The 22,045-nt window shown below is 36.0% G+C and overlaps 1 protein-coding gene across 2 annotated transcripts in view; it reads right to left on the reverse strand.

The window, feature by feature from the left end:
- The window catches only part of COL5A2 (collagen type V alpha 2 chain), a 148,486-nt gene that overhangs the window by 71,367 nt on the left and 55,074 nt on the right, over positions 1-22,045 (reverse strand). For both annotated transcript variants that reach the window (XM_065931912.1, XM_065931911.1), the window contains exons 2-3: positions 4,053-4,277; positions 1,398-1,411 (exon numbers count right to left, since the gene is read on the reverse strand). In XM_065931912.1, the coding sequence (XP_065787984.1) occupies positions 1,398-1,411; positions 4,053-4,277 (239 nt within the window). The remainder of the gene's footprint in view (positions 1-1,397; positions 1,412-4,052; positions 4,278-22,045) is intronic.

The following is a 22,045-nucleotide window of genomic DNA, read 5'->3' on the forward strand; positions in this document are numbered from 1 at the left end:
ACTTACAATGAAGGTGCCGCACTGCATTGTACAATTATTAATTTACTGAATTTCCATTGCATGCAAAGACAAAGAATTTAAATTTGCTGTCTAATATCTGCCATGAAAATTGAGATGATTCCTCACTTTCATTCTTAATTCCTGTGTCCATCCCAACTGGATAAGACCAAGCAAATGTCATAGTTTTCAACTTAACCAGAAAACAAAGAACACTTCCAAGGGGATGGAACTCTCTCACTGAATGGGATCACCCATGTCCAATCACTGGTGACTCAGACAATAGTCTGCTGCAATGCAGGAGACCTGAATTCTATTCCTGGGTCGAGAAGATGCCCTGGAGAAGGGAATGACACCCACTCCAGTATCCTTGCCTGGAGAATTCCATGGACAGAGGAGCCTGGCCTGCTACAATCCATGGGGTCGCAAAGAGTTGGACAAGACTGAGTAACTAACAGACACACGTCCAAATAACAAGTGGCAAAACTGAGTAGGTATACCAGGGTCTTGGCTACACCCCATTATTGTCCTGTTGAGTGTAATGCTTGTCTCTGGGATTAGATTTCAGGGTCCTTCAATAAGAAGAGGAGAGAAAGGGAGGTGATGTGTGTCAAATCATTCAACTAATTCTTTTAATTGAATCTTTGTGTGTGAAAGTTGATCAGTCATGTATGACTCTTTGCAACCCCATGGACTATACACTTAAGTGAATTCTCTAAGCCAGAATACTGGAGTGGGTAGCCTTTTCCTTCTCCAGGCGATCTTCCCAACCCAGGGATCAAGCCCAGGTCACCCACATTGCAGGCGGATTCTTTACCAAATGAGCCACAAACAAAGCCCAAGAAAACTGGAGTGGGTAGCCTATCCCTTCTCCAGCAGATCTTCCTAACCCAGGAATTAAATCCAGGGGTCTCCTGCACTGCAGGCTATTTCTTTACCAACTGAGCTATGAGGGAAGCCCCAATCAAATCTTTACTGCCCAATTGATGGGAGAGGGACCACAACTCCACTGAAGTAGAACAAATATCCTCTCACCCTTTCTTCCTTTTTATCTTCGTTCCTTACTTCATTCAATTAAACTCTTATTGCAGTGTCTACTGTTTTGCAATTAGACACTTATTCTAATATATATGATTAAGGTATATGATTGACATGACATAGTCTCAATCCCTTAGGGATTCACAACCTTCTGAAAGAACCATCTATAAATAAAAATTTTAAAAGTGAAGAAAATAGAGGAATCTATAATCTATAATCAAAGTAGTTAAACTATGCTTATATAGTTATATTCATATGGTACTTTACAAAGGGCTTTCAAGCTCTTCAAAGCACAGAATTATGTAGATATCATCAGAATTTTTTAAATTTACAAAAATGAAACTATGCAAAGTAAAACTTACCTTTCTTCCTCTTCCTATAAAAAAGAAAAGAACATATTATTTTATGCATATATATTATTAAGAATCTTGATACTTATTTCAATAATTTTTATAGAGTCAGATTTAATTTAAAAAGCTTTCCCTGTCACCAGCAGATAGAAATCCAAATTATTTTGCACCAATATTTTCATAAGAGGCAAAATAACATGCCCCTTTGGAAAATTCTGACATTTGAATATTCTTCACAAATTTTATATAGAAAAAATTCAGTAAATTATAAAATTGGCTATTAAAATTATAACTAATTATCTTCAATCAATATTCTCTATTTTTGGTTCTTATACTTTTTTGAGTAGGTTATTCATTCACATGATTAAAAAAACAAACCTAAAATATATTAATAAAGGTTAGATTGTACAGTGAAAAATTTCCTTGTCCCCTTTTCTCTATTTCCTTCATTTCACGTCTCACCAGAGGTCTCTGTTATTGATTTTCTTTTAGTTTTCCTAACCAAGAACATAATGGAACATTACTTGTATTGAAGTCATTATTTGAGTTAGTAGTCTTCTAAAGTTTTCTTCATATATATCTTAAATATTTTGTTTTGTTTATCCTTAACCACTTTATCCTATATGTTCCTATTATAAATGAGATATTTTTATTATTACTCATTCTATGCAGTAATATGCAAATATATATTAAAATATACTTGTATATTACTGCATAGAATGAATAATAGGAATAAAAATATTTATAATAGCAATATGTAGGTGACTCAGATGGTAAAGAATCTGCCTGCAATGCTGGGTACCAGGGTTCAAATCCCTAGTTTGGGAAGATCCCCTGGAGAAGGAAATGCCAACACATTCAAGTATTCTTGCCTAGAGAATTCCATGGACAGATGAATCTGAAGAGTTACAGTCCAGGCCTCACAAACACTTGGACATGACTGAGCGACTAACACACATACATTCTATGAAGTAATTGTATATAATATATCTATTAATTTGTTAATTTTATATTGTACTATCTTACTAAATTGTTTTGTAGCATTTTTTTACTCCAATCCCTACGGTTTTGTAAGTACACAATTATATTTTCTATAAATTGATCATTTAACCTCCTCTTTTCTAATATCTAGAGTTCTAATTTCTTGTTCTTGTCTAATTGTTTGGTCAGGTACATTTAATAATGTTAAATTGTTCTGTGATAAAATGGAAATAAGGATTGGTCAGAATTTTTATCTGTTCTATGATGATATACTTATTGGTGTGTTCTTTATCTCATATATTTAGTTAAACACTCATCTTTGCCTTATAGTATCTTTGTATCAACACTGTTGTCAGTACTTTTTAAAATTATTCATCATGGAATAAATTGGGCCTTCCTAAATCACCTATTTTCAGGAAGTTGTGTATTTTGCTCATTTTTTTTTTAATATTTAGAGGAGGTTGTGTATTTTGCTCTTATTTTTTTTTTTTTTTTTTTTTGCTACTATTGTTTCAACATGCATTTGTCCCCACAGGTTTAATTTTGCTCTACTCCCAGGGATTCTGTGCAGATCATATCCACTTCAGGTAGTCCTTTAGTGCCTCGTTTTTAGTTCTTCCCATTACGTCTTCCTTACTGTGTGTATGCTAAGTTGCTTCAGTTGTGTCCGACTCTTTGCGACCCTATGTAGTGTGTAGCCCACCCGCTGTAGCCTACCAGGCGCTCTGTCCATGTGATTTTCCAGGCAAGAATACTGAAGTGGGATCTTTCTTATTACATGGCCAAAAGTTAAGTTTGGGTATGTACTCCGGGCCAACTGTTACTGTTGAATGATATCCAAGAGGCTAATTGGTAAATTACTGTGTAATGTTTCCATGAAAATACTTTTGAGCACTTCATTATATTTGTTGGTATTTGCAGTGAAATTTAGGGGAAAAAAATAAAGCTTTGAAACTGTCTTGACAAGGGTACATGCAAGCCTCCATTCATGACTGCTAAAACAAATAACCTAAAAGTTTAATATTAATCTTATCTGGTTCACTGAAACATATAAACATGAACTTGTTTCTCTTATAAGTTTTTCTAACATGTACACTCAAATACACAGTCTTTGTTAAACACAGACACTTTTCTCCAAAAAAGAAGCTTTAAGAACCAATAATTTATATTATTGTTTTCTCCAGGAAACCCTTTCTATTCTCTTGTTTTTCTCAGTCAACATTAAAAGCATTCTGCATTTATGAGCCTATGTAATAGAGGGTGCTGTGGCACTAAATTACATTAGAAATTGTTACTCCATTACCAAGGGCAAAGTCGGCACAGGGAAGAGAAATGTGTTTTTAGATCTCCTCTTAGACATTAATGGACTTCATAGAAAACCAACAAATATCTTGGAGGCACCCAGCATGGATAGGGTAACAAAAGAACATCTTAAGTAGTACAAGGAATTCTCAAATTAGATATAGTCACTTAAATGCAGCCCCAAAAATTTCTTGTTTTTTAAGAAGAAATAACTTTCTTTTCATTACTGTTAGATTAAAGTGGGTGAGTGAAATTATTACGCCAAAGAGTACTGAATAGCAGCTTAATTATCCTCTTGGGTTGCTGAATTTCGAGAGCAAAAAACACTGTAATTATAAAGATAAATCACTGGACAAATTCTAAGTTGGCCTTGTGCATTCTTACCAAAATTGGTATTGCCCCCTGCAGTTGCGTGTGGACAGACAGGGCAGCACTCCCCGGGGGGCGTTACGGGGTCGGCACACTGGAGCTCATCCTGGCACTGTATCTTGTCACAAAGGATGGCACCGTTGTCACAGACACAGATCTGGCACGGGGCAGGTTTCCAAATGTCCCTGTTTAAGTACATCTGACCATTCTGGGTGCAGGCTATTTCTTCACCGTATCCTTCTAGAATAAGAAGGAAAAAAAAAAAAGAGGTTAGTATCTGAAATGTCAGAATCTGGGAAATATTTAGGAAGGTAAATCATCTCGTGGGTTCTAAAATCTCGAGGCTAAGTGGTAACCTCCTAAGGAGCCAAACACAAATGAGCTTACTCCATTAGTATTTAAAGACAAACATGTAATTCACAATTAAACTATTATGAAACTTATATTGTAGCATGATGGGGGCGGGAAAAGTGATCCAAAGTATACTAAATCAGAGTGCTTCCCAAAATCATTTTTGAAGATACAAATAATCAAACAACGTAAGATCATGTTTGAGGGATAAAAGTAAACCATTTGAACAGAGGGCAAAAAGAATAGTTCTAAAGAGAATACATAATTTCAGTGTTTGGTGAACCCTATGTGACTTTAAACTGACTTGAAACTTCCCATTAGTAAATGCCACAACAGAAGACAATAAGTATTCATGTATCATGAAGAAAAACTTAAATTCATTTTAAACATTAAGATAAAAAAAGCTAATGGTTGACCCATTCATGGAGTGGATTTCCACTAAACATCTGAAAGTAATCTCCTAAACTATAGTGGAAATGCAAAGCTTATACAGCCAATGCGTTAATTATCTTTGTATCAAAATTAACTAAGTCAGGATTAAGACAACATGGTAAGCTATCACATAATATCTGCCAAATACTTTTCTATATTTAGATAAAAATTTAATGCAGATTTGGAAAAATATATGCACTTTTATACACATAGCACTTTTATTATGCATTTACTATAAAATAAATATATGCATCTTTCACATTGTGATTCTCGAGAAACTATAGTATTTTAAAACACAATGTGGATCATAAATCTTTGCTTAATTCCTTTCATTTCCAACTACTTAAATTCAAAGCTCCTTTTTAAAGCCCAAAAGTCCTCCCAAAGGAATCAATACAACTTGATCCCTTTGCCTGGCACTGCCTTTCCTTTCCTCAACTCCAACTCCAGTAGCTCACTATCACAGTTTGCTTAATTGCCACCTGTCCCCCACAATTCTTCTCTGACTAATCGCTAAAAGTAGACTTTCTTTATCCGATTGATATGCTTTGTAGAACACTTTAAAGAACTCATTCATCCATCCTTCCATTGATTCATTCATTCTGTATTATAAGCAAGGTAATTAAATATTTACTAAAATGGAACCACTAGGCAAAAATCACTGCTTTCATAAGGTTTATCACAATTAGTATTTACTTATTTATTTTTACTTGTCTATTTCCTAATTTCTACCACCAGGCATTATGAAAGTGAGAACTAGTGTATCTTGTTCATTATGGTATTTCTAAAGTTTGGCACCATACCTTGCATAGAATCAACATTCAACAAGTACTTGTTCAATGGATGGACATGAATGAATGAGTGAATCTAAATTACGGTTAACTAACAACTGTACCGCTACTTTACAAAAATAAAACTAAAAATTTTAAAATGCATTTACAATAAGTTTATGAAATATAGTTACATTTAGTAACATTTATATATATCTTTCACAATAAATACAGTCAAATGCTAATATAGAACTACAGGCGGAAATGATTTCAGTTTAAACAGACATTAGTTTAAATATCCATCTTCACAACTTCAGAAAGTTTTTCTTGGATAACATTCTTCTCATTGCTCTATGGAATACTTTGCCTAACATATTTAGCCTCTCATCACAGATATTTGGTAAATGGAAAATTGTTTTCAAAGCATGGCACCACATCCTGGCTTTTGTGCTATTCAGAAGAAAAGCACAAAATTTCTAATCTGTCTAATCTTCCCCAAATGATGTTTATCACATACTATGTAACTCATCGATAAAATAATATTGGCTCTGTCTATCCAGTGTTACTATAGGCATGTTCAAGGAAGAAGAAAATAAATATCTAGCTTCAGCATGCTTTTCTGTGGAACTATTTTGAAAACATAAGAAAATAGTACCTCAAAAAAATAATGTATTTTTTAATTCTAAAAGCAGTGCTACTTTTAGATGAAAAGTCCCTTTGAAACAATGCAGTTCCAAGGTGAATGTTTCCATAAAACACAATTTCCATAGAAATAGATTCACACCCATAGTCCACTGAGCTATTCCATTAAGTACAAAAAAATACTTTTGTTCATTAAGTTTTATGATTAAGACAGAAATATCTAATCACAAGGACTAAGCGCCATTGGCTGAAAATGAGATACACCACAAGTTCAATTCGCTTGCTTCTCTCTTACCACACCCTGGGAGGCAAAAGTGCTCACATGTATTTACAGAGGGTTAAGTGGGCGTGTGCCTAGTACTGAATATGCAAAATATCAAAAGCATTCTGCTCTCAAAATATATACTATCATTGTGAAGTGGATCTCAATTTCACTGATAAAACAGTTATAAATGGGGAAATAGAGAATATGGAAAACAACAAGAGGACATACAATGATGTTGTCAATTAAATATCATTAAAATATGAGAAACTCTTCAGGTGTGGGTTATCCTGCTCACTGTGTCTGCTTCAGGGCTGGGATAAAAAGACACACTCTCTCAGACTTGTGTTAACTCATAGGTCAGTTTCTTTCTGAAAGCTTAAAGCAGTTTTGACCTCACTCCAATGAACAAAGAAGTGGGCCACTATCTTACTTTAAATGACAATGTTAAAGCTGGTTTTATACTCTGAGTCATCACTGGTCCGTTTCCCCCTGAGGATTTATAATTAAATTTAGGATGATGTGGAAAGTTAGTTGGAATGCTTTTAAATGGCAGGGAGATGAAAACCCACATTTGCTGCTAAACCCTGCCTCTCTGCCCCCACACAGAATCCACACACATCACAGACTGCACAAAAACTCAGTGAGTTCTCATTGTTCGTGTCTGGATGAGAGACATGGACAAAGAAACACTGGGTGGAAAATATAGGGTGTCTTGCAATTCTCTAGTTTGTGCATGGTAGTTGTGTACCTTATGATTAGGTTGTCTTTTCTGTTTTCTGCATAGATGTTTAGTTAAATGAAAAGAAAAGTAAAATAGGAAGCAAAATTGTAGCCAATTTGCAGTGAAGTAGTCATGACATAATTATTTTATGAATGACAAAATTATTAAAAATAACTAAGAATTTTTATATGACATTCTGAGAGAGTCAATACCATCCTCCTCCCAATTCCTCCATAGAAATCATAAAATTAATGCAAGCTAATTAATAAAGCAGCCTTTATTGAAGGCCCAGAAGTTTAAAAATCATTTCTTATAAAAATCTGAAAAAGACCTCCAAAACCAAAGTACTTTGACACTTGTATTTTTTTCTCCATTTATATTTCTTTAACTTTTCTATAATTGCGGAGGACTAATAGATACCTGATTGTATTGCCATTATTTTATAATCTCTCATGGTGTTGTAACTTCCAGAAATTTTATCTTCCAAGCTACATGTTTCTTTTACTCTTACCAAATGTTCCAACAAACTGAACCAATCCATTGCAAAGTCATTATCACAAACATCTTGGCACTGATCTCTTAAGAGAGCAGAGATACATTTTATCTGACCATGTTTTGCTTGAGAGTAACTCAGTTGTTCTGTGTTTCTCAAACATCTTCATAGATTTGTCTTCTCACAAAGTTTAGGTGCCTTGGAATTTGGTTGTAAGAATTCAGTTCTTAATCACTAGATGGCAGACCAAATCCACCATCTTATTATAATAAACAATTAAAAACTCATCCATCAAAATTGCTGTTTGACAACTATGCGCCACACCCTATGTCTACATTTCTTTATACATACTTGTGCAAAAAAGCGTGAGTAGAAATGGCCTTATTGAAACCATCCGCTGTTCAGGAGAGATGTGATTCTATTTTTAATATTAAATTATCGGGCTTTACCTAAAAATTTTGAAAAATATACATAATAAACCTTCCTAAGCCTATGCTGGACATTCTGTAGACATTAACTAAAGAACTTTCCTGAAGAAATAATATGCTCAGCTATCACAGAAATTTTAAATCTTTTATTCAGAGAAGTGTTTGTTCAGATCATTGTATCTCACTTGACTGTGGGCTCCTTGGGAGCCAGACATGTATTCATCTCAGTAACCTTCATACCCAATGTTACATGATCAGGATGTGTACTATGGACCTCTATTTTGAATGAAAGGGAAATGGGTCACTTGATCGTTCTTGCTAAGTGTACCCCTGACATCTAGACTTCTGTGCAAACAGAAAGGAAGAAGTCTATGTCAGTCATAGCAGCTCATATTTTGAAAGAAAAATAAAATAAGTTAATAGCAGTCCTTCAGATTTCCTGGGCTTCCCTGGTGGCTGAGACAGTAAAGAATCCACCTGAAAAGCAGGTGACCCGGGTTCACTCCCTGGGTGGGGAGGATCCCCTGAAGAAGGGAATGGCAACCCACTCTAGTATTCTTCCCTGGAGAATTCCATGGACAGAGGAGCCTAATGTGCTACAGTCCATGGGATGGCAAAGAGTCAGACATGACGGAGTGACTAACACACAGCCTTGCTGGCCCACTTGGTCTAAGTCCCATTGGAGGTTATGAAAGTCTGGGCTAACATTATTTAAAGTTTCTCTAATTGCAAAAGTTTTTGCAGGGTTAGGATCATGGCTAGGCAGTTGGTGCCCTCCTGAAGTGGGCAGAGAATGCTTCATGGGACAAAGAGGATGCAGCAGAGCAGCCCCTCTGGTCCCGATGGACCAAACCACAGACGCTGCCTTTACCAATGCACAGCAGAGCCCGGCTGCTGGGCTCAGCTCTGGAGAATCTTCCAAGGAAATCCCTCCCTTCCTTCTGCTCTCAGGCACTGTTTATCATCACAAGGGAGAGACAGAGAGGTTAGAGTATTGAGTTCTTCCTTTAGACCCTTCTGACTCAACGCCAACAGTTCTGCACTGATCATCTCTCTTTCCCTGTTTGATCCCTCACATTTAAAAAATTAGACTCATATGAGGCCACCAGAGATAGCTGAGGGGGACGTGTCACATACTTGGACAATACTTTTCCACCTCAGCCTCAAGGTCTGAGTGGGTGGATAGATGAGTAAGAAGCAGACCTATGAAGTTTTGCATCTTTTATTTCTTCAATCCACTTATCGATTTTTACTTTCCAGCAAACCATCTGAATTTAAATCTCTTTTTAGGATGATTAAACAAATTATTACTTTCTTGTGTCCTTCTCTATTTTTTTTTACAATTAAATAAAGTCACCTCTCAATCATTATTTAAGCTGAGTTGAATTTCTCTTCCACCAAGATAACATACTTAATATTCTAAAGCAACATAATAACAATTAATTACAAAAACTTATCTTGAAATTTGAGAAAGTAAAAAGAAGACAACTAATACATAGTATTTCAGTGAAACATATAAGTACAGATAAAATGAGATTAGATAAACTGTACAAAGGTAGTTAGTTTCTTCAAAACAATCATGAAAGCTTTCTGTGTCATGTCCAAGGGCTTTTCAGTTAACTAGTAAAGCTGCTGTTTTTCCTTTACTTAAAATGGAAAAAATACAAAGGAAACTTTTATATTGGGTACTACTTAACTTTCCATGTATCATTGGGAAATCTAAATGACTGCGGCCAAAATGTGAAACTAAAACTGCACATAACGCACATGCAATGCTCATCTACGGTTTTGTCTGGAAAGCCAACTTTCAGTCTGGTAATCCATTTGACATAGTTTTTTCCCTCCAAACACAAGGCTCAATAATGAATAGCTGTAAAAACGCCACAAAGAGATCTGAGCCTGCCTTACATTGAATACACTAGAAATGTTAGTAGTAATATCTCTAGCAAACTCTAGTCCTATTCTCAAATATTATATTAATCCTAAGTGAATAATGAAGTACAATCTGTGCCATGCAAAATGTGTCTGCCTGCCTAAATGAATGAAAGATTTTGAATTGTATTGGATGAAGTCTGGGTACTTAATCTATCTCCAGCAATGACATTGCTTAAAATCAAGAAGAGACTCAAAAATCTGCCTAGCCATTTCTCTCTTCAAATGGGTAGTATCATGAGTTTTATGTAGTCATGGAGATAAATTTACCTCCAGATACTCTGGTCGTGGAGTACCTGGAGATAAGTAAGCAGCAAATCCTGAGCAGTGTATAGTACCCACATTTCAGATTTCCTTCATTTCCTTTACTTTTAGCTCAAATGTCACTTTCTCCATGAAGCTACCCTGACCACCTTACAAAAAATTGAAAACTACCACACACAAAGCCATGTCTCCCTCTATCTAACAATCCCTGCTCCATTTTTTTTAATGTGGTATTTAGCACTTTTGAACCTACTATGCTGTTGTATTTTTGTCTATTTTTTGCCTCCTTGTGATAGATTTACAGTTCTGTAAGGACAGATATCATTTATTCTGACTTGTCCATTGATATATCCTGATATATCCTGGTGTTTTAGAATAGTAGGCAGGATCATAGTATATGCTTATTAAATATCTGTTGAATTAATTTTTTAATTGGATCAAATATTCATTATTTGTATTAGCCACTTTAGGTGGTAGAGTTGTCTTATAATTGTAGAGTTATTGTATGACTAAAAGGAGTTATTGCTATATTATAAGAGAATATCTAGTATGGTATAGCCAAATGAGTATAAAATTAAATATTATATATAGTAAGACTTTTAGAATCAAATCAACTCTGTATCTTATGATTTCTTTGCAGGTGCATTTTGCCTTTTTTTCTTGTCTTTCTTCATGCAGAAGAATATTAAGGCCTCTAGAGGAACTGTAGACATCACTGTAGTCAGTTTATTCCTTCTAATTCATTCTTTATTGACTTATTCTTTATTCACTGCCCTCACTCTAACTAAATTGAACTTGCTCTTACAGTGAACTAAACATTCCACAGTTCTCAATGGTTCTTTGACCACATTCACTTTACTACCAATGATTCTAAAGTATTTTGAAGTGTCTAAAGTGAACCTTAGAAGGAAAGTTATGACCAACCTAGATAGCATATTAAAAAGCAGAGACATTACTTTGCCAACAAAGGTCCGTCTGGTCAAGGCTATGGTTTTTCCAGTGGTCATGTATGGATGTGAGAGTTGGACTGGGAAGAAAGCTGAGCACCGAAAAATTGATGCTTTTGAACTGTGGTGTTGGAGAAGACTCTTGAGAGTCCCTTGCACTGCAACGAAATCCAACCAGTCCATCCTAAAGGAGATCAGCCCTGGGTGTTCACTGGAAGGACTGATGATGAAGCTGAAACTCCAGTACTTTGGCCACCTCATGCAAAGAGCTGACTCATTGGAAAAGCCCCTGATGCTGGGAGGGATTGGGGGCAGGAGGAGAAGGGGACGACAGAGGATGAGATGGTTGGATGGCATCACCGACTCGATGGGCATGAGTTTGAGTAAACTCCAGGAGTTGGTGATGGACAGGGAGGCCTGGCGTGCTGCGATTCATGGGGTCGCAAAGAGTCGGACACGACTGAGAGACTGAACTGAACTGAACTGAAAGTGAACCTGAAGGGGCTGTCTCTTTGTGCCCTATTCCCTCTGGAGCTCACTTCTGGAGCTCATTTCTAGTGCTTTCATTCTGAAGACATAACTTCTATGTTTATCCACTTGAGTATATCTACAGACCTGAACAAATATCCATAATACCCACTTTTGTCCTGATCTACCCTTGGCTCAGATGGTAAAGAATCTGCCTGCAGTGAAGAAGACCTGGGTTCAATACCCGAGGATCAAGGAAAGGGATGCAACCCATTCTAGTATTCTTGCCTGGAGAATTCCATGGACAGAGGAGCCTGGCAGGCTACAGTCCATGGGGTCGCAAAGAGTTGTACATGACTGAGCGACTATCACCATCACCAAGACTTAATTTATGTCTATTTTGTAGCTATTAAAAATTAGAAGTCAATTTCTCTGAAGAACAGGAATGAAATGGATTTAACCCTTCTTTCTGGTATTCCCTTACCATCATTTCAGAATATAAATCTATCTCTTTAATTTCATGTTCAGCTTACCTACTATAATGCACATTCATGACTGTATAGAAGTCCCCTTATTTACGGGTCAAGCCTCGACACCAGTCTCAACAGAGGACAAATGCTCCAGGAATATTCAGGAACAGAAAGAGAAGTTGTGGCCTTTCCTGAGAAGTTCTCTTAATAACTTTCTAGATGTATAACAAAGTTATTCATTGTAAAATTTCTCTGCTTGTAGGGAGAACAATAGACAAGAAAAGCAAAGATAGAAGGAGCAAGAAGAAGAGGAGGAGGAGAAAAAGGGAGAAGCAGAGGGAGAGGGAAGGAGGCTGAGAAGACCAACAAGCAAGATAACCATTTCTTCTCTGACAAACTTTTACTACATAGAGAAAGAAGATCAATTTCAAATTTCTTTAGCAAAATACAGAACTAAACTAGTGATATTTCATTATCCTATGTTTGGATAAGAACAAAAATTTTTTCAGTGAAATCTAGAAATTTGACCTGCAAAGCCATGTGCTTCTGAGAAGTTATTATCCTAAATAATTAAATGTTAGTCTCTCAGTTATGTCCAACTCTTTGTGATCCCATGGACTGTAGCCCACCAGCCTCCTTTGTCCATGGAATTCTTGGACAATACTTGAGTGGGTTGCCATTTTCTTCTCCAAAGAAATAAATGAGTGGAGACGAAATTAAAATACCCTTATGTAGAGAAAATGTGAACAGGGACAAGCTTTATTACAATTTCAAAAGCTTTAAACTGTTAATAATTATTTAATACTATTCCTTTTAGTTTTAGACTACAAATTTTTTAATTTCTGTTAATTTCATATTTTAATTTCTTAAAATATGATGACTATAAAAAGTATATAGAGGAAAGGAACACATATTATTTTCTTAAAACATCTGTTTAAAGATTTAGAGCTTTCAAAATAATTTTTATTATTTGTTCAATCCAAAATAGCTATGGAACACATTTTTGGGCTAATGCAATGGGTTAGCACATGTTGAGATCAGAGGACAAGAATGTAAAACATTTGCTAATGTGGAGGGTAAACTTAGATTGAACAAAAAGATTAATTAAGCTGTTTGTTAAAGGAAAATGTGCCTCAGTTTCTCTACTCATTAATGTATAGAAAAAGATAAAATATGATCCTTCACTTTCAGGTGGGATGAAATATACTAGGATATGACAAATAAAGAAAGAATGAGTGCAACTGTCCCTTGGTTTGAACATTTAGAATTTCGCATGTTAGTAAGTTTACACTCAAAATCCTTCAAGCTAGGCTTCAGCAGTATGTGAACTGAGAACTTCCAAATGTACATGCTAGGTTTATAAAAGTCAGAGGAAACAAGATCAATTTGCCAACATTCATTGAATCACAGAAAAAGCAAGGAAATTTCATAAAAACATCTACTTCTGCTTCATTGATGATACAACAGCCTTTGACTTCGTGGATCACAACAAACTATGGAAAACTCTTAAAGAGATGGGAATACTAGAGCACCATATGTGTCCCCTGAGAAACCTGTATATGGGTCAAGAAGCAACAGTTAGAACGTGGAACAACTGACTGGTTCAAAACTGTGAAAGGTGTGCGACAAGGCTGTATATCATCACCCTGTTTGTTTAACTTCTATGCAGAGTACATCATGTGAAACGCTAGGCTGGATGAACTACAAGCTAGAGTCAAGATTTGCAGGAGAAATATAAACAATCTCAGATATGCAGATGATGCCACTCTAATGGCAGAAAGCAAAGAGGAACTAAAGAGCCTCTTGATCAGGGTGAAAGAAAAGAGTGAAAAGCTGGTTTAAAACTCAACATTCAAAAAACTAAGATCATGGCATCTGGTCCTATCACTTCATGGCAAATGGATGGGGAAACAATGGAAACAGTGACAGACCTTATTTTCTTGGGTTCCAAAATCACTGCAGGTGGTAACTGCAACCACATAAATTAAAATGTACTTGCTCCTTGGAAGGAAAGCTATGCCCAACTTAGCATATTAAAAAGCAGAGACATCACTTTGCCAACAAATGTCCATCTATTCAAGGCTATGGTTTTTCCTGTAGTCATGTATGGATGTGAGAGCTGGACCATAAAGAAGCCTGAGCACTGAAGAATTGATACTTTCAAATTGTGGTGCTTTGGACAGCACCTTGGACAGCAAGAGTCCCTTGGACAGCAAGGAGATCAAACCAGTCAATCCTAAAGGAAATCACTCCTGAATATTCACTGGAAGGACTGATACTGAAGCTGAATCTCTAATACTTTGGCCACTTGATGTGAAGAGGAAGATTTCATTGGAAAAGATCCTGATGCTGGGAAAGATTGAGGGCAGAAGGAGGAGGCAACAGAGAATGAGATGGTTGGATCACAGATTCAGTGGACATGAGTTTGAGCAAACTCCATGAGATAATGAAGGACAGAGAAGCCTGGCATGCTGCAGTCCATGGGGTTGCATAGTGTCAGACAAGACTTAGCGATCGAACAACATCAATGATAAATAAATTTGCCATAAAAATCAAATTGCTGCTGAAAGTTAATCCAAATAAGTTAATCCAAAAACGAATGGAGACATTATCTAACCCATTTAGTCGATATATATTTATCTAGAAAGTTTTACTGAATACTTGTCTAGTACCACAACACAGTTTAAGTCGTAGGGTGAGACATTTGGAGTCCAGTTTCCTTGTCAAAAGCAATCAAAATATATAGAAGCTGAAAAAGGTAATGAAACTTTCTTGTAGGAGAAAAAGTAAGTTTGCTCAAATTTATATTTCAATAATTCACTTTGGAAAATTTGCATGCACATTGAAATTTTTATAAACTTAATTCTACTTTCTCATTAACCTATATGAGCCCCAGGCCTTTTTGAATTATTGTTTCTTATACTGGAAATCTTCCTCTGTGTGTTGGAGAGACCTCTGCCTAATGCTATTTATTTCAATTAACTAGAATTCTCACGAATAACAACCTGAGGGATTCCTAGGATCCCAAACAAAAACAATCTTCAATCATTTGGTAGAAAAAGTTAAATTTATAAAAACAGACTACAAGTAAGCTAGGAGTGAAAGGAATGCAGAATTCCAAAAGGCATTGATTTGCAAGTAGATTGATCATGTATTAGCCGTCCTTCAAGTCCTATTTGGTAAGAGCATGTATTTCAACTCTAGGACAATTTAAGTGCGTATCAGTGAGAGAGTGGAAAGCCACAATTTACACCATCCAATGAGCCCCCACAGTACATCTGCTCCTCTGTGCATTTTTCAGACTTCCTTGGATGTTTTAGTCATCCAATAGCTTTGGCATTAAGATAGCTTTAAATTATAAAGTAAACACACTGACTCTTGAAGCAAACATCAGAATAGCATAATACATGCATTTTGATAATAGAGTTTATTTGTTTAACAAATAGTCATTATCTATCTGTTATTTTGCCAAACACTGGGAATACAGAGATAAAGTAACAAATTCCTCCCCATCCTCAAGAAGCTCACAGACTTGTTAGGGAACCACTCCAGCAGTGGACCAGCAGGACATAGTTCTTGAAATATAAAGCTAGATGCAAAGCCAGGTTGTTGTGGGGATATTTAAGAGGGGCACTTCATCTAGGCTCGAGGTCTGAGAAGTCAAAAGCGTTCTACAATGTCCTTATTTCCTTTCATTTAATACTTTGAAGGTATTTTTAAAGGGCCAAAACTAATATCCAAGATGGTTTCTTCCAAAAATTCACTTCCAAGCTGTATAATATTGTCACTCCTGGTTCACTTACTGGTGTGTAACTCCTTTCTGCCAGCTGGCTGGGATGGGTCTGGAGGAGCACGGACACTTCCTCTCACTCATTTCTTCCTGTTTTCACTTCTTTGGCATCTATTCTCCTGTCTGAGAGTCAAACAACAGCACTCTGGTTCCTAAACCCCCCGATGCCTTTAGGTGGGTGCCTAAGAGGGGAGCAGGGGCGCGGAGCATCAGTGGATGGAGCCGACCAGCAGTGCAGAAGCCGGGACAGCGGCATACAGCAACCAGCTGCCACCAATGACTAAGGCTGGCAACACTGTGTTGAAATATAAATGCATTTTTCCAGGTCCAGTTCTACAGTCATTTGGAAATACAGCACAACTGAATTAAAATACCATTCCTCAAAATTAGATACAGAATTCTGGATTATGCTCCCTTGACACTTTAGGAAGTCAAAAATTGTTGTATTGTATAACATTTAGCTTGAAAGACAATGAGCTTCATCCATGGATGCCAGTTTATGATTTAGAAAACAGTGAGAAATAAGATATTAAATATCTATACTGGAAATTCACTTTTTATATTTTATACCCAGCAAATCCATTCAAATTCATTTTCATATATTAGATAAGTATATATCAAGAGTTTATATTCAACCACATCCCAGAGAGTTATAAAAGTAAAAGACACATATCCTACTCCAGAAGAACTTTTAGTTGAGTAAATAAGAAGGAAGTTTATAAAATCATGCTTTTAACAAATATTTACTAAGGACTACCTAAACATAAATTATCTTCTATCCAATTATTTCTCCAATGACTATTTCACAATTAGTCAAGAAAGCTCATTGTATATTCTAGGTCTGAGAAGTTATGGGTAAAAAGTCTAAAAAGATGAGATTGAGATGAGCTGAAATTATCTGAGGAGGGTGAACATAAGTGGGGTCTAAAGTAGGTCTTGAAAAACGCAAACTCTTTGAGATGGTGGAGGTAGGGAAGGTTGCCTGGAATGGGAGAAGGAACCACCTAAAAGAGGCATGGAGAGGAGGGCAAACGTCATGTTAGTAAGGAACAGAAAAAAGAGAGGGTGTGAATTCTTGTGTGAGCAATGCTTTTTCCTCTAGGAAAGTGTTCTTGACTTAACCCTTTCCCATATGCTTCTCTGTGCTCTGATTTTATCTTATCCATACACCTAGCAAAATGCCTGCAACAATCTGTCTATTGTTTGTTTACAAGTAAACACTACCAGGCTATACATTTCATGAGGGAGAACACATTTAATTTCTCTCTGCATTGTGAAAGTAGAACAGTGTCTGACACATACATCATGTCCAACTCTTTGCGACCCTATGGACTGTAGCCCGCCAGGTTCCTCTGTCCATGGGAATTTTCCAGACATAGATACCGGAGTGGGTTGCCATCCCTCCTCCAGGGGATCTTCCCATCCGAGGGACTGAACCCAGGTCTCGCACATTGCAGGCAGATTCTCTACCAACTGAGCTATGAGGGAAGCCCCAGAATACTGGGTTGGGTAACCTGTCCCTTCTCCAGGGGACCTTCCCAACCCAGGAATTGAACTGGAGTCTCCTGCATTGCAGGAGGATTTTGTTTACCAACTGAGCTACCAGGGAAGCCCAACAACATGTCCAGTAAATGCTTATTGAATAAACGAGCAAGTGAATAAACAGAAGAATGTATAAGTAGCTTTCAGGAATATTAATCTAACAACAGAATTGAAGATGAAAGCAAATGAGACTTTGCTCATTTGCTCAGTAGTTTAAAATATTATACTGTAGTTAGGAGAAATAGTCATTCTGGGAATAAGAGGGGTAAATCCATAGGACACAAGATAGAAAATATGTAGTGTGATTAACTATGGATGGGATAAGATATTAGAAAAACTAGAAAATAACTTTCAAGGTTAATAATAACTTAAGGGAAGAATGGAGGAATTAACATCTGTTGGACACAATGGTGGGTTGAATGTGTCCACCTGATCTTTCTTGGAAATAAGTCCTTAGAAGATGTAATTAATTAAGTTGAGAATGAACTAGAATAGAGTTAGTCCTTAATCCAACATGACTGGTGTCCTCACACAGAGAGGAGAAGACAGCACACAGAGAAACACAGACTCATGTGATAGAAGCAGAGGGACTAAAGTGCGGCAGCTGCAAACCAGGGAAAATCCAAGATTGGAAGGCAACCACCAGATCCCAGGAAGAGGCAAACAAGGTTAATCTTCAGGTTTCTGAGAGATCATGGCCCTGCTGACACCGTGATTTTGGACTAAAGCCTGCAGAACTGTGAGACAATACATTTCTGGTGTTTCAAGCCACTCGGCATGTTATACTTTGTTATGCAGCAATCCTGGAAAAGTAATACAGGTAACTACAGAAAAGGAAGATGGCCTTGACATTGAGTGAAATGAACGTTTTGGATAGACACATAAATTTGATTGGATAAATTTATAAACCCTGTACAAGTCATATTGGGATGAATATTAAGGAATAACAATGAAGTATAAATATTAGTAGCTACTATTTATTCTGTTGTAAGAGCTATGTTAAATTCCTATGTACATTTTATATTTAATCCTTAAACCACACTGGTAGAGGCCTGGAGTCAATCAGGATTACAAAATTAGTGAGTAGCAGAATCAGTATTTGAGCAACTACATCCTCCTAACTACAACATTCTAAATTAGACTGCTACCTTAGAGAGTATATAAAAGAAAGACAATTTTGTATATATAGGACATAAACTTCACACTCTAACTGTAGATTTTGAATACTGAGAATAATAACCTGACAATCCGTATGAAGGATGACGAGCAAGAGGAGTCTGGACTGACTTGAAAGAAAAATTTAAAAAAGTAAAGCAATCTTAGAGATAAGGAAAGGGAGAGGTCGTGTGTTTTTTTTTTAAATGAATTTGTTATTAAAGGGAAGCAAATGAAACATACTAAGAATATGAACTCCATGTTTTCTTTCTGTTCAGCTCCCAATTCTAAACAGTCAATATTTCATTTCCTGATGCTATGCCTGTGCAGCTACCAAATGTTACCATTCTAATATCCTGTGAAATTTCCCCTAGCTTTCCTGAGGCTTCACAGGATATTGATGGGGAAAACTAGCTCCATGACACAAATAAGCTCTCAGACATCTTGATGAGCATGGGTAGTTAATGACTGCATACCAACTATTATTCAGTTCTTTTTCAGATTGGTTTATAGAGCACAGGAAATGAAAATTTCCCCCAGAAAATTCAGCTTACATTGCATAAATGTGATTTTCCTCATAGCAAACAATATACTTCATTCTATCTACTTTATTTACACTAAAAAGGGATGCTCAAAAAGCCACTGGAGGAAATTCAGTATGAAAAAATGCAATTTAAAAGCAAACCATCAAACCTCTGCTTCTTAAATTACATTGTATTCAGTTCATTTCCTTTCATTTTCCTGAAGTCTGAACTAGTCTTTACAAAAGTTAACTACTTTCTTTTTTTTAACATTTAATCTTAAGAGCTTTGAAAATAGAAACTTCCTCAAAGAACCAATCTACAACTTCAAGTTTTTCCTGTTTAATAACTATCAGTTCAGTCACAATCTATTTGACTGGCAATCATGATTAAAAATAAAAGGAAATAATGGAATAGATGTGATTGGATATTTTGCTTTATGTTAAAGAAAAAAGGCAATGTGATCTAACAAAAATTTTGTCCTGATCTATTTGCATCTTAATCTAACAGGAAATAATTGGGTTAATCTGGATATTCTTATGATATTAATGGGACAGCAGTTATTAAGATTTATTCAATGGAAATTTTTGGCTAAATATCAAATATAAAGACTGACGGGATTTATCATGAGCTCAGTCAAACTTTTCATGACTGGATCACATTATCAAATAAGACAATTAGATGAAAATGTGGGCTATATATAAAAACAAACAAATGAACAAAGAAACAAAAACCCTTACAGTATATCTCCACCAATTGAAATCTCCCTGGAGTTAGAGATTCAACCACAGGAGAATCAGGTCATTCTCAGCATCTAAATTGCCAAACAGAATAGATTGAGAGGCATTATGTCATGCCTGTAAACATTTACAAATGACTACTCTTAGAGTTAGGAATTCTAAGGCAAAGGCAAAATCATTCTCCATATTCATACCAAACTGTATGTCCTGCATAGCATAATTTATGTATTCAACATTATTGTACTTCATCTCATAAAATTAAAGTCTTTGCATTTCATAGGCTCCCAAGTTTTGAGTTCTTAAACTGTCCCTTGAGTAAGTGAAGAGTTTATCCAGAACTTAAGGGAATATGAAATATGCAGAGATATACCTCTCTCAGCCATGACTTTCTGCTATTTTATGCCAGGCCATGTATGACAGAATACAAACTCCATTATATAGAGTATTCTACAGATGTCAGAAATGTAAAACCTAATTCTTAAATGAGAACTAGATTATACTTAAAATTATTGGGGATTAATTTAGCTCAACAATCATTCAGTTTGTCAATCTTAAGACTAAAACAATTTAAAATATCAGTAAAGGAAAAAAGCCAATGTGACAATAAGGTAGCAAAATGTATATTATCTAAAAGGCAATATATGTAGATTCTTTACATGGTGGTATTTATTGTGATAGAAAGAGACTATGGAAAATTTCCCTCAGTCATGACTATTAACACCAAGTTACTATTTTCTATTTTAAAATATTGTTAATACTTAGGAATTATTTAATAATCAAAACAGTGCTTCTCTTCCTTATATAAAATTGTATTTCTTTTTCTGTTGCCAAACAAAGATGAATTTCAAGAAAAGTGATATAACACTTAGAGCACATCAAGTGAAACATTCTGCAGAATTTCCTAAAAAGAAAGAGGAAATGACCTCTTTGGCAGTTATACTAAAACATCAAAAAGTCCTAAAACTCAGGAGGAATAACTTATGTGTCTTAGTGAAATATGTAAATAAAATAATGTAAATCAAATCTTATTTCCCCTATGAAGTAGCACTGTAATAAAAATGCATTCCAAACCAACAGCAATGACAAAAATGATCATATTTAATTAAATGATAGGTATACAACCAAATGTGCTACAGAGGGCCTTTGGACAGAGTCAAACAACTAATTAGAGTCTCCAAAGAAATATCCACAGAAATACTCCAAGGAAAGCTAAGTCCAGGAGGAGAGGCAATATGGTCTTTATCCTGTCAACAAATATTGAGCACCTACTATATGCCATTTCTCTACCAGGTATTAGAGCTGAACAAAACAAAATATACCATCGTAATTCCAAATAGCTACAGCCCAGTGAGGAAGACAGGAAGTTAATCAAGCAATTAAAGTATGTAATGATAAGTACCTTGATAGAAAAAAATACAGAATGCTAAGGGTCTCCCAGGTGGTTTACTGGTAAAAAATCTGGCTGCCAGTTGTTTGATCCCTGGGTCAGGAAGATCCCCTGAAGGAAGAACTGGTGACCCACTCCAGTGCTCTTGCATGGAAAACTCCATGGACAGAGGAACCTGGCAGGCTATAGTCCATGCGGTTGCAAAGAGTTAGACGTGACTAAACACAGCACAGTAAATGCCACAATACTTGAGCTACCTGCCCACAGCAATATACCAGCATTTAATGTAATCACAGTTAATTATATGGCATTTTGACAAGATGCGTTTAAAGTTGTCACAGTATATTTTGTGATTTCAGCCAATATGACCCATAACTTGCCCCTTAAGCTTTTAAAAAGTAAGTGATATTGAGCCTACAGGGTTGGGAGGCAAACCCCAGTGTCATCTTTCAGAGCCATTTAAAGTTTCAGGTTATTTTTATGTCCACAGTTTATGATTTTTCATTTCTTTCCTCAGTCAAAGATTTCACCCAAAATCATTCCTGTAAAAACTATATATTTTTGTGATTTTAAATGCTGTATATGCCTCAGATTTAATTTCAGCCTTTGCTTTAAGTTGATATAGTAGAATATACTCAAAAGAATTTTTTTGAAATACCAGTTCCTAGAATCTACCTCTTATGATTCCAA

This window comes from Muntiacus reevesi, chromosome 3 (genome assembly GCF_963930625.1).
Source record: "Muntiacus reevesi chromosome 3, mMunRee1.1, whole genome shotgun sequence".
NCBI classification, from domain to species: Eukaryota; Metazoa; Chordata; class Mammalia; order Artiodactyla; family Cervidae; genus Muntiacus; species Muntiacus reevesi.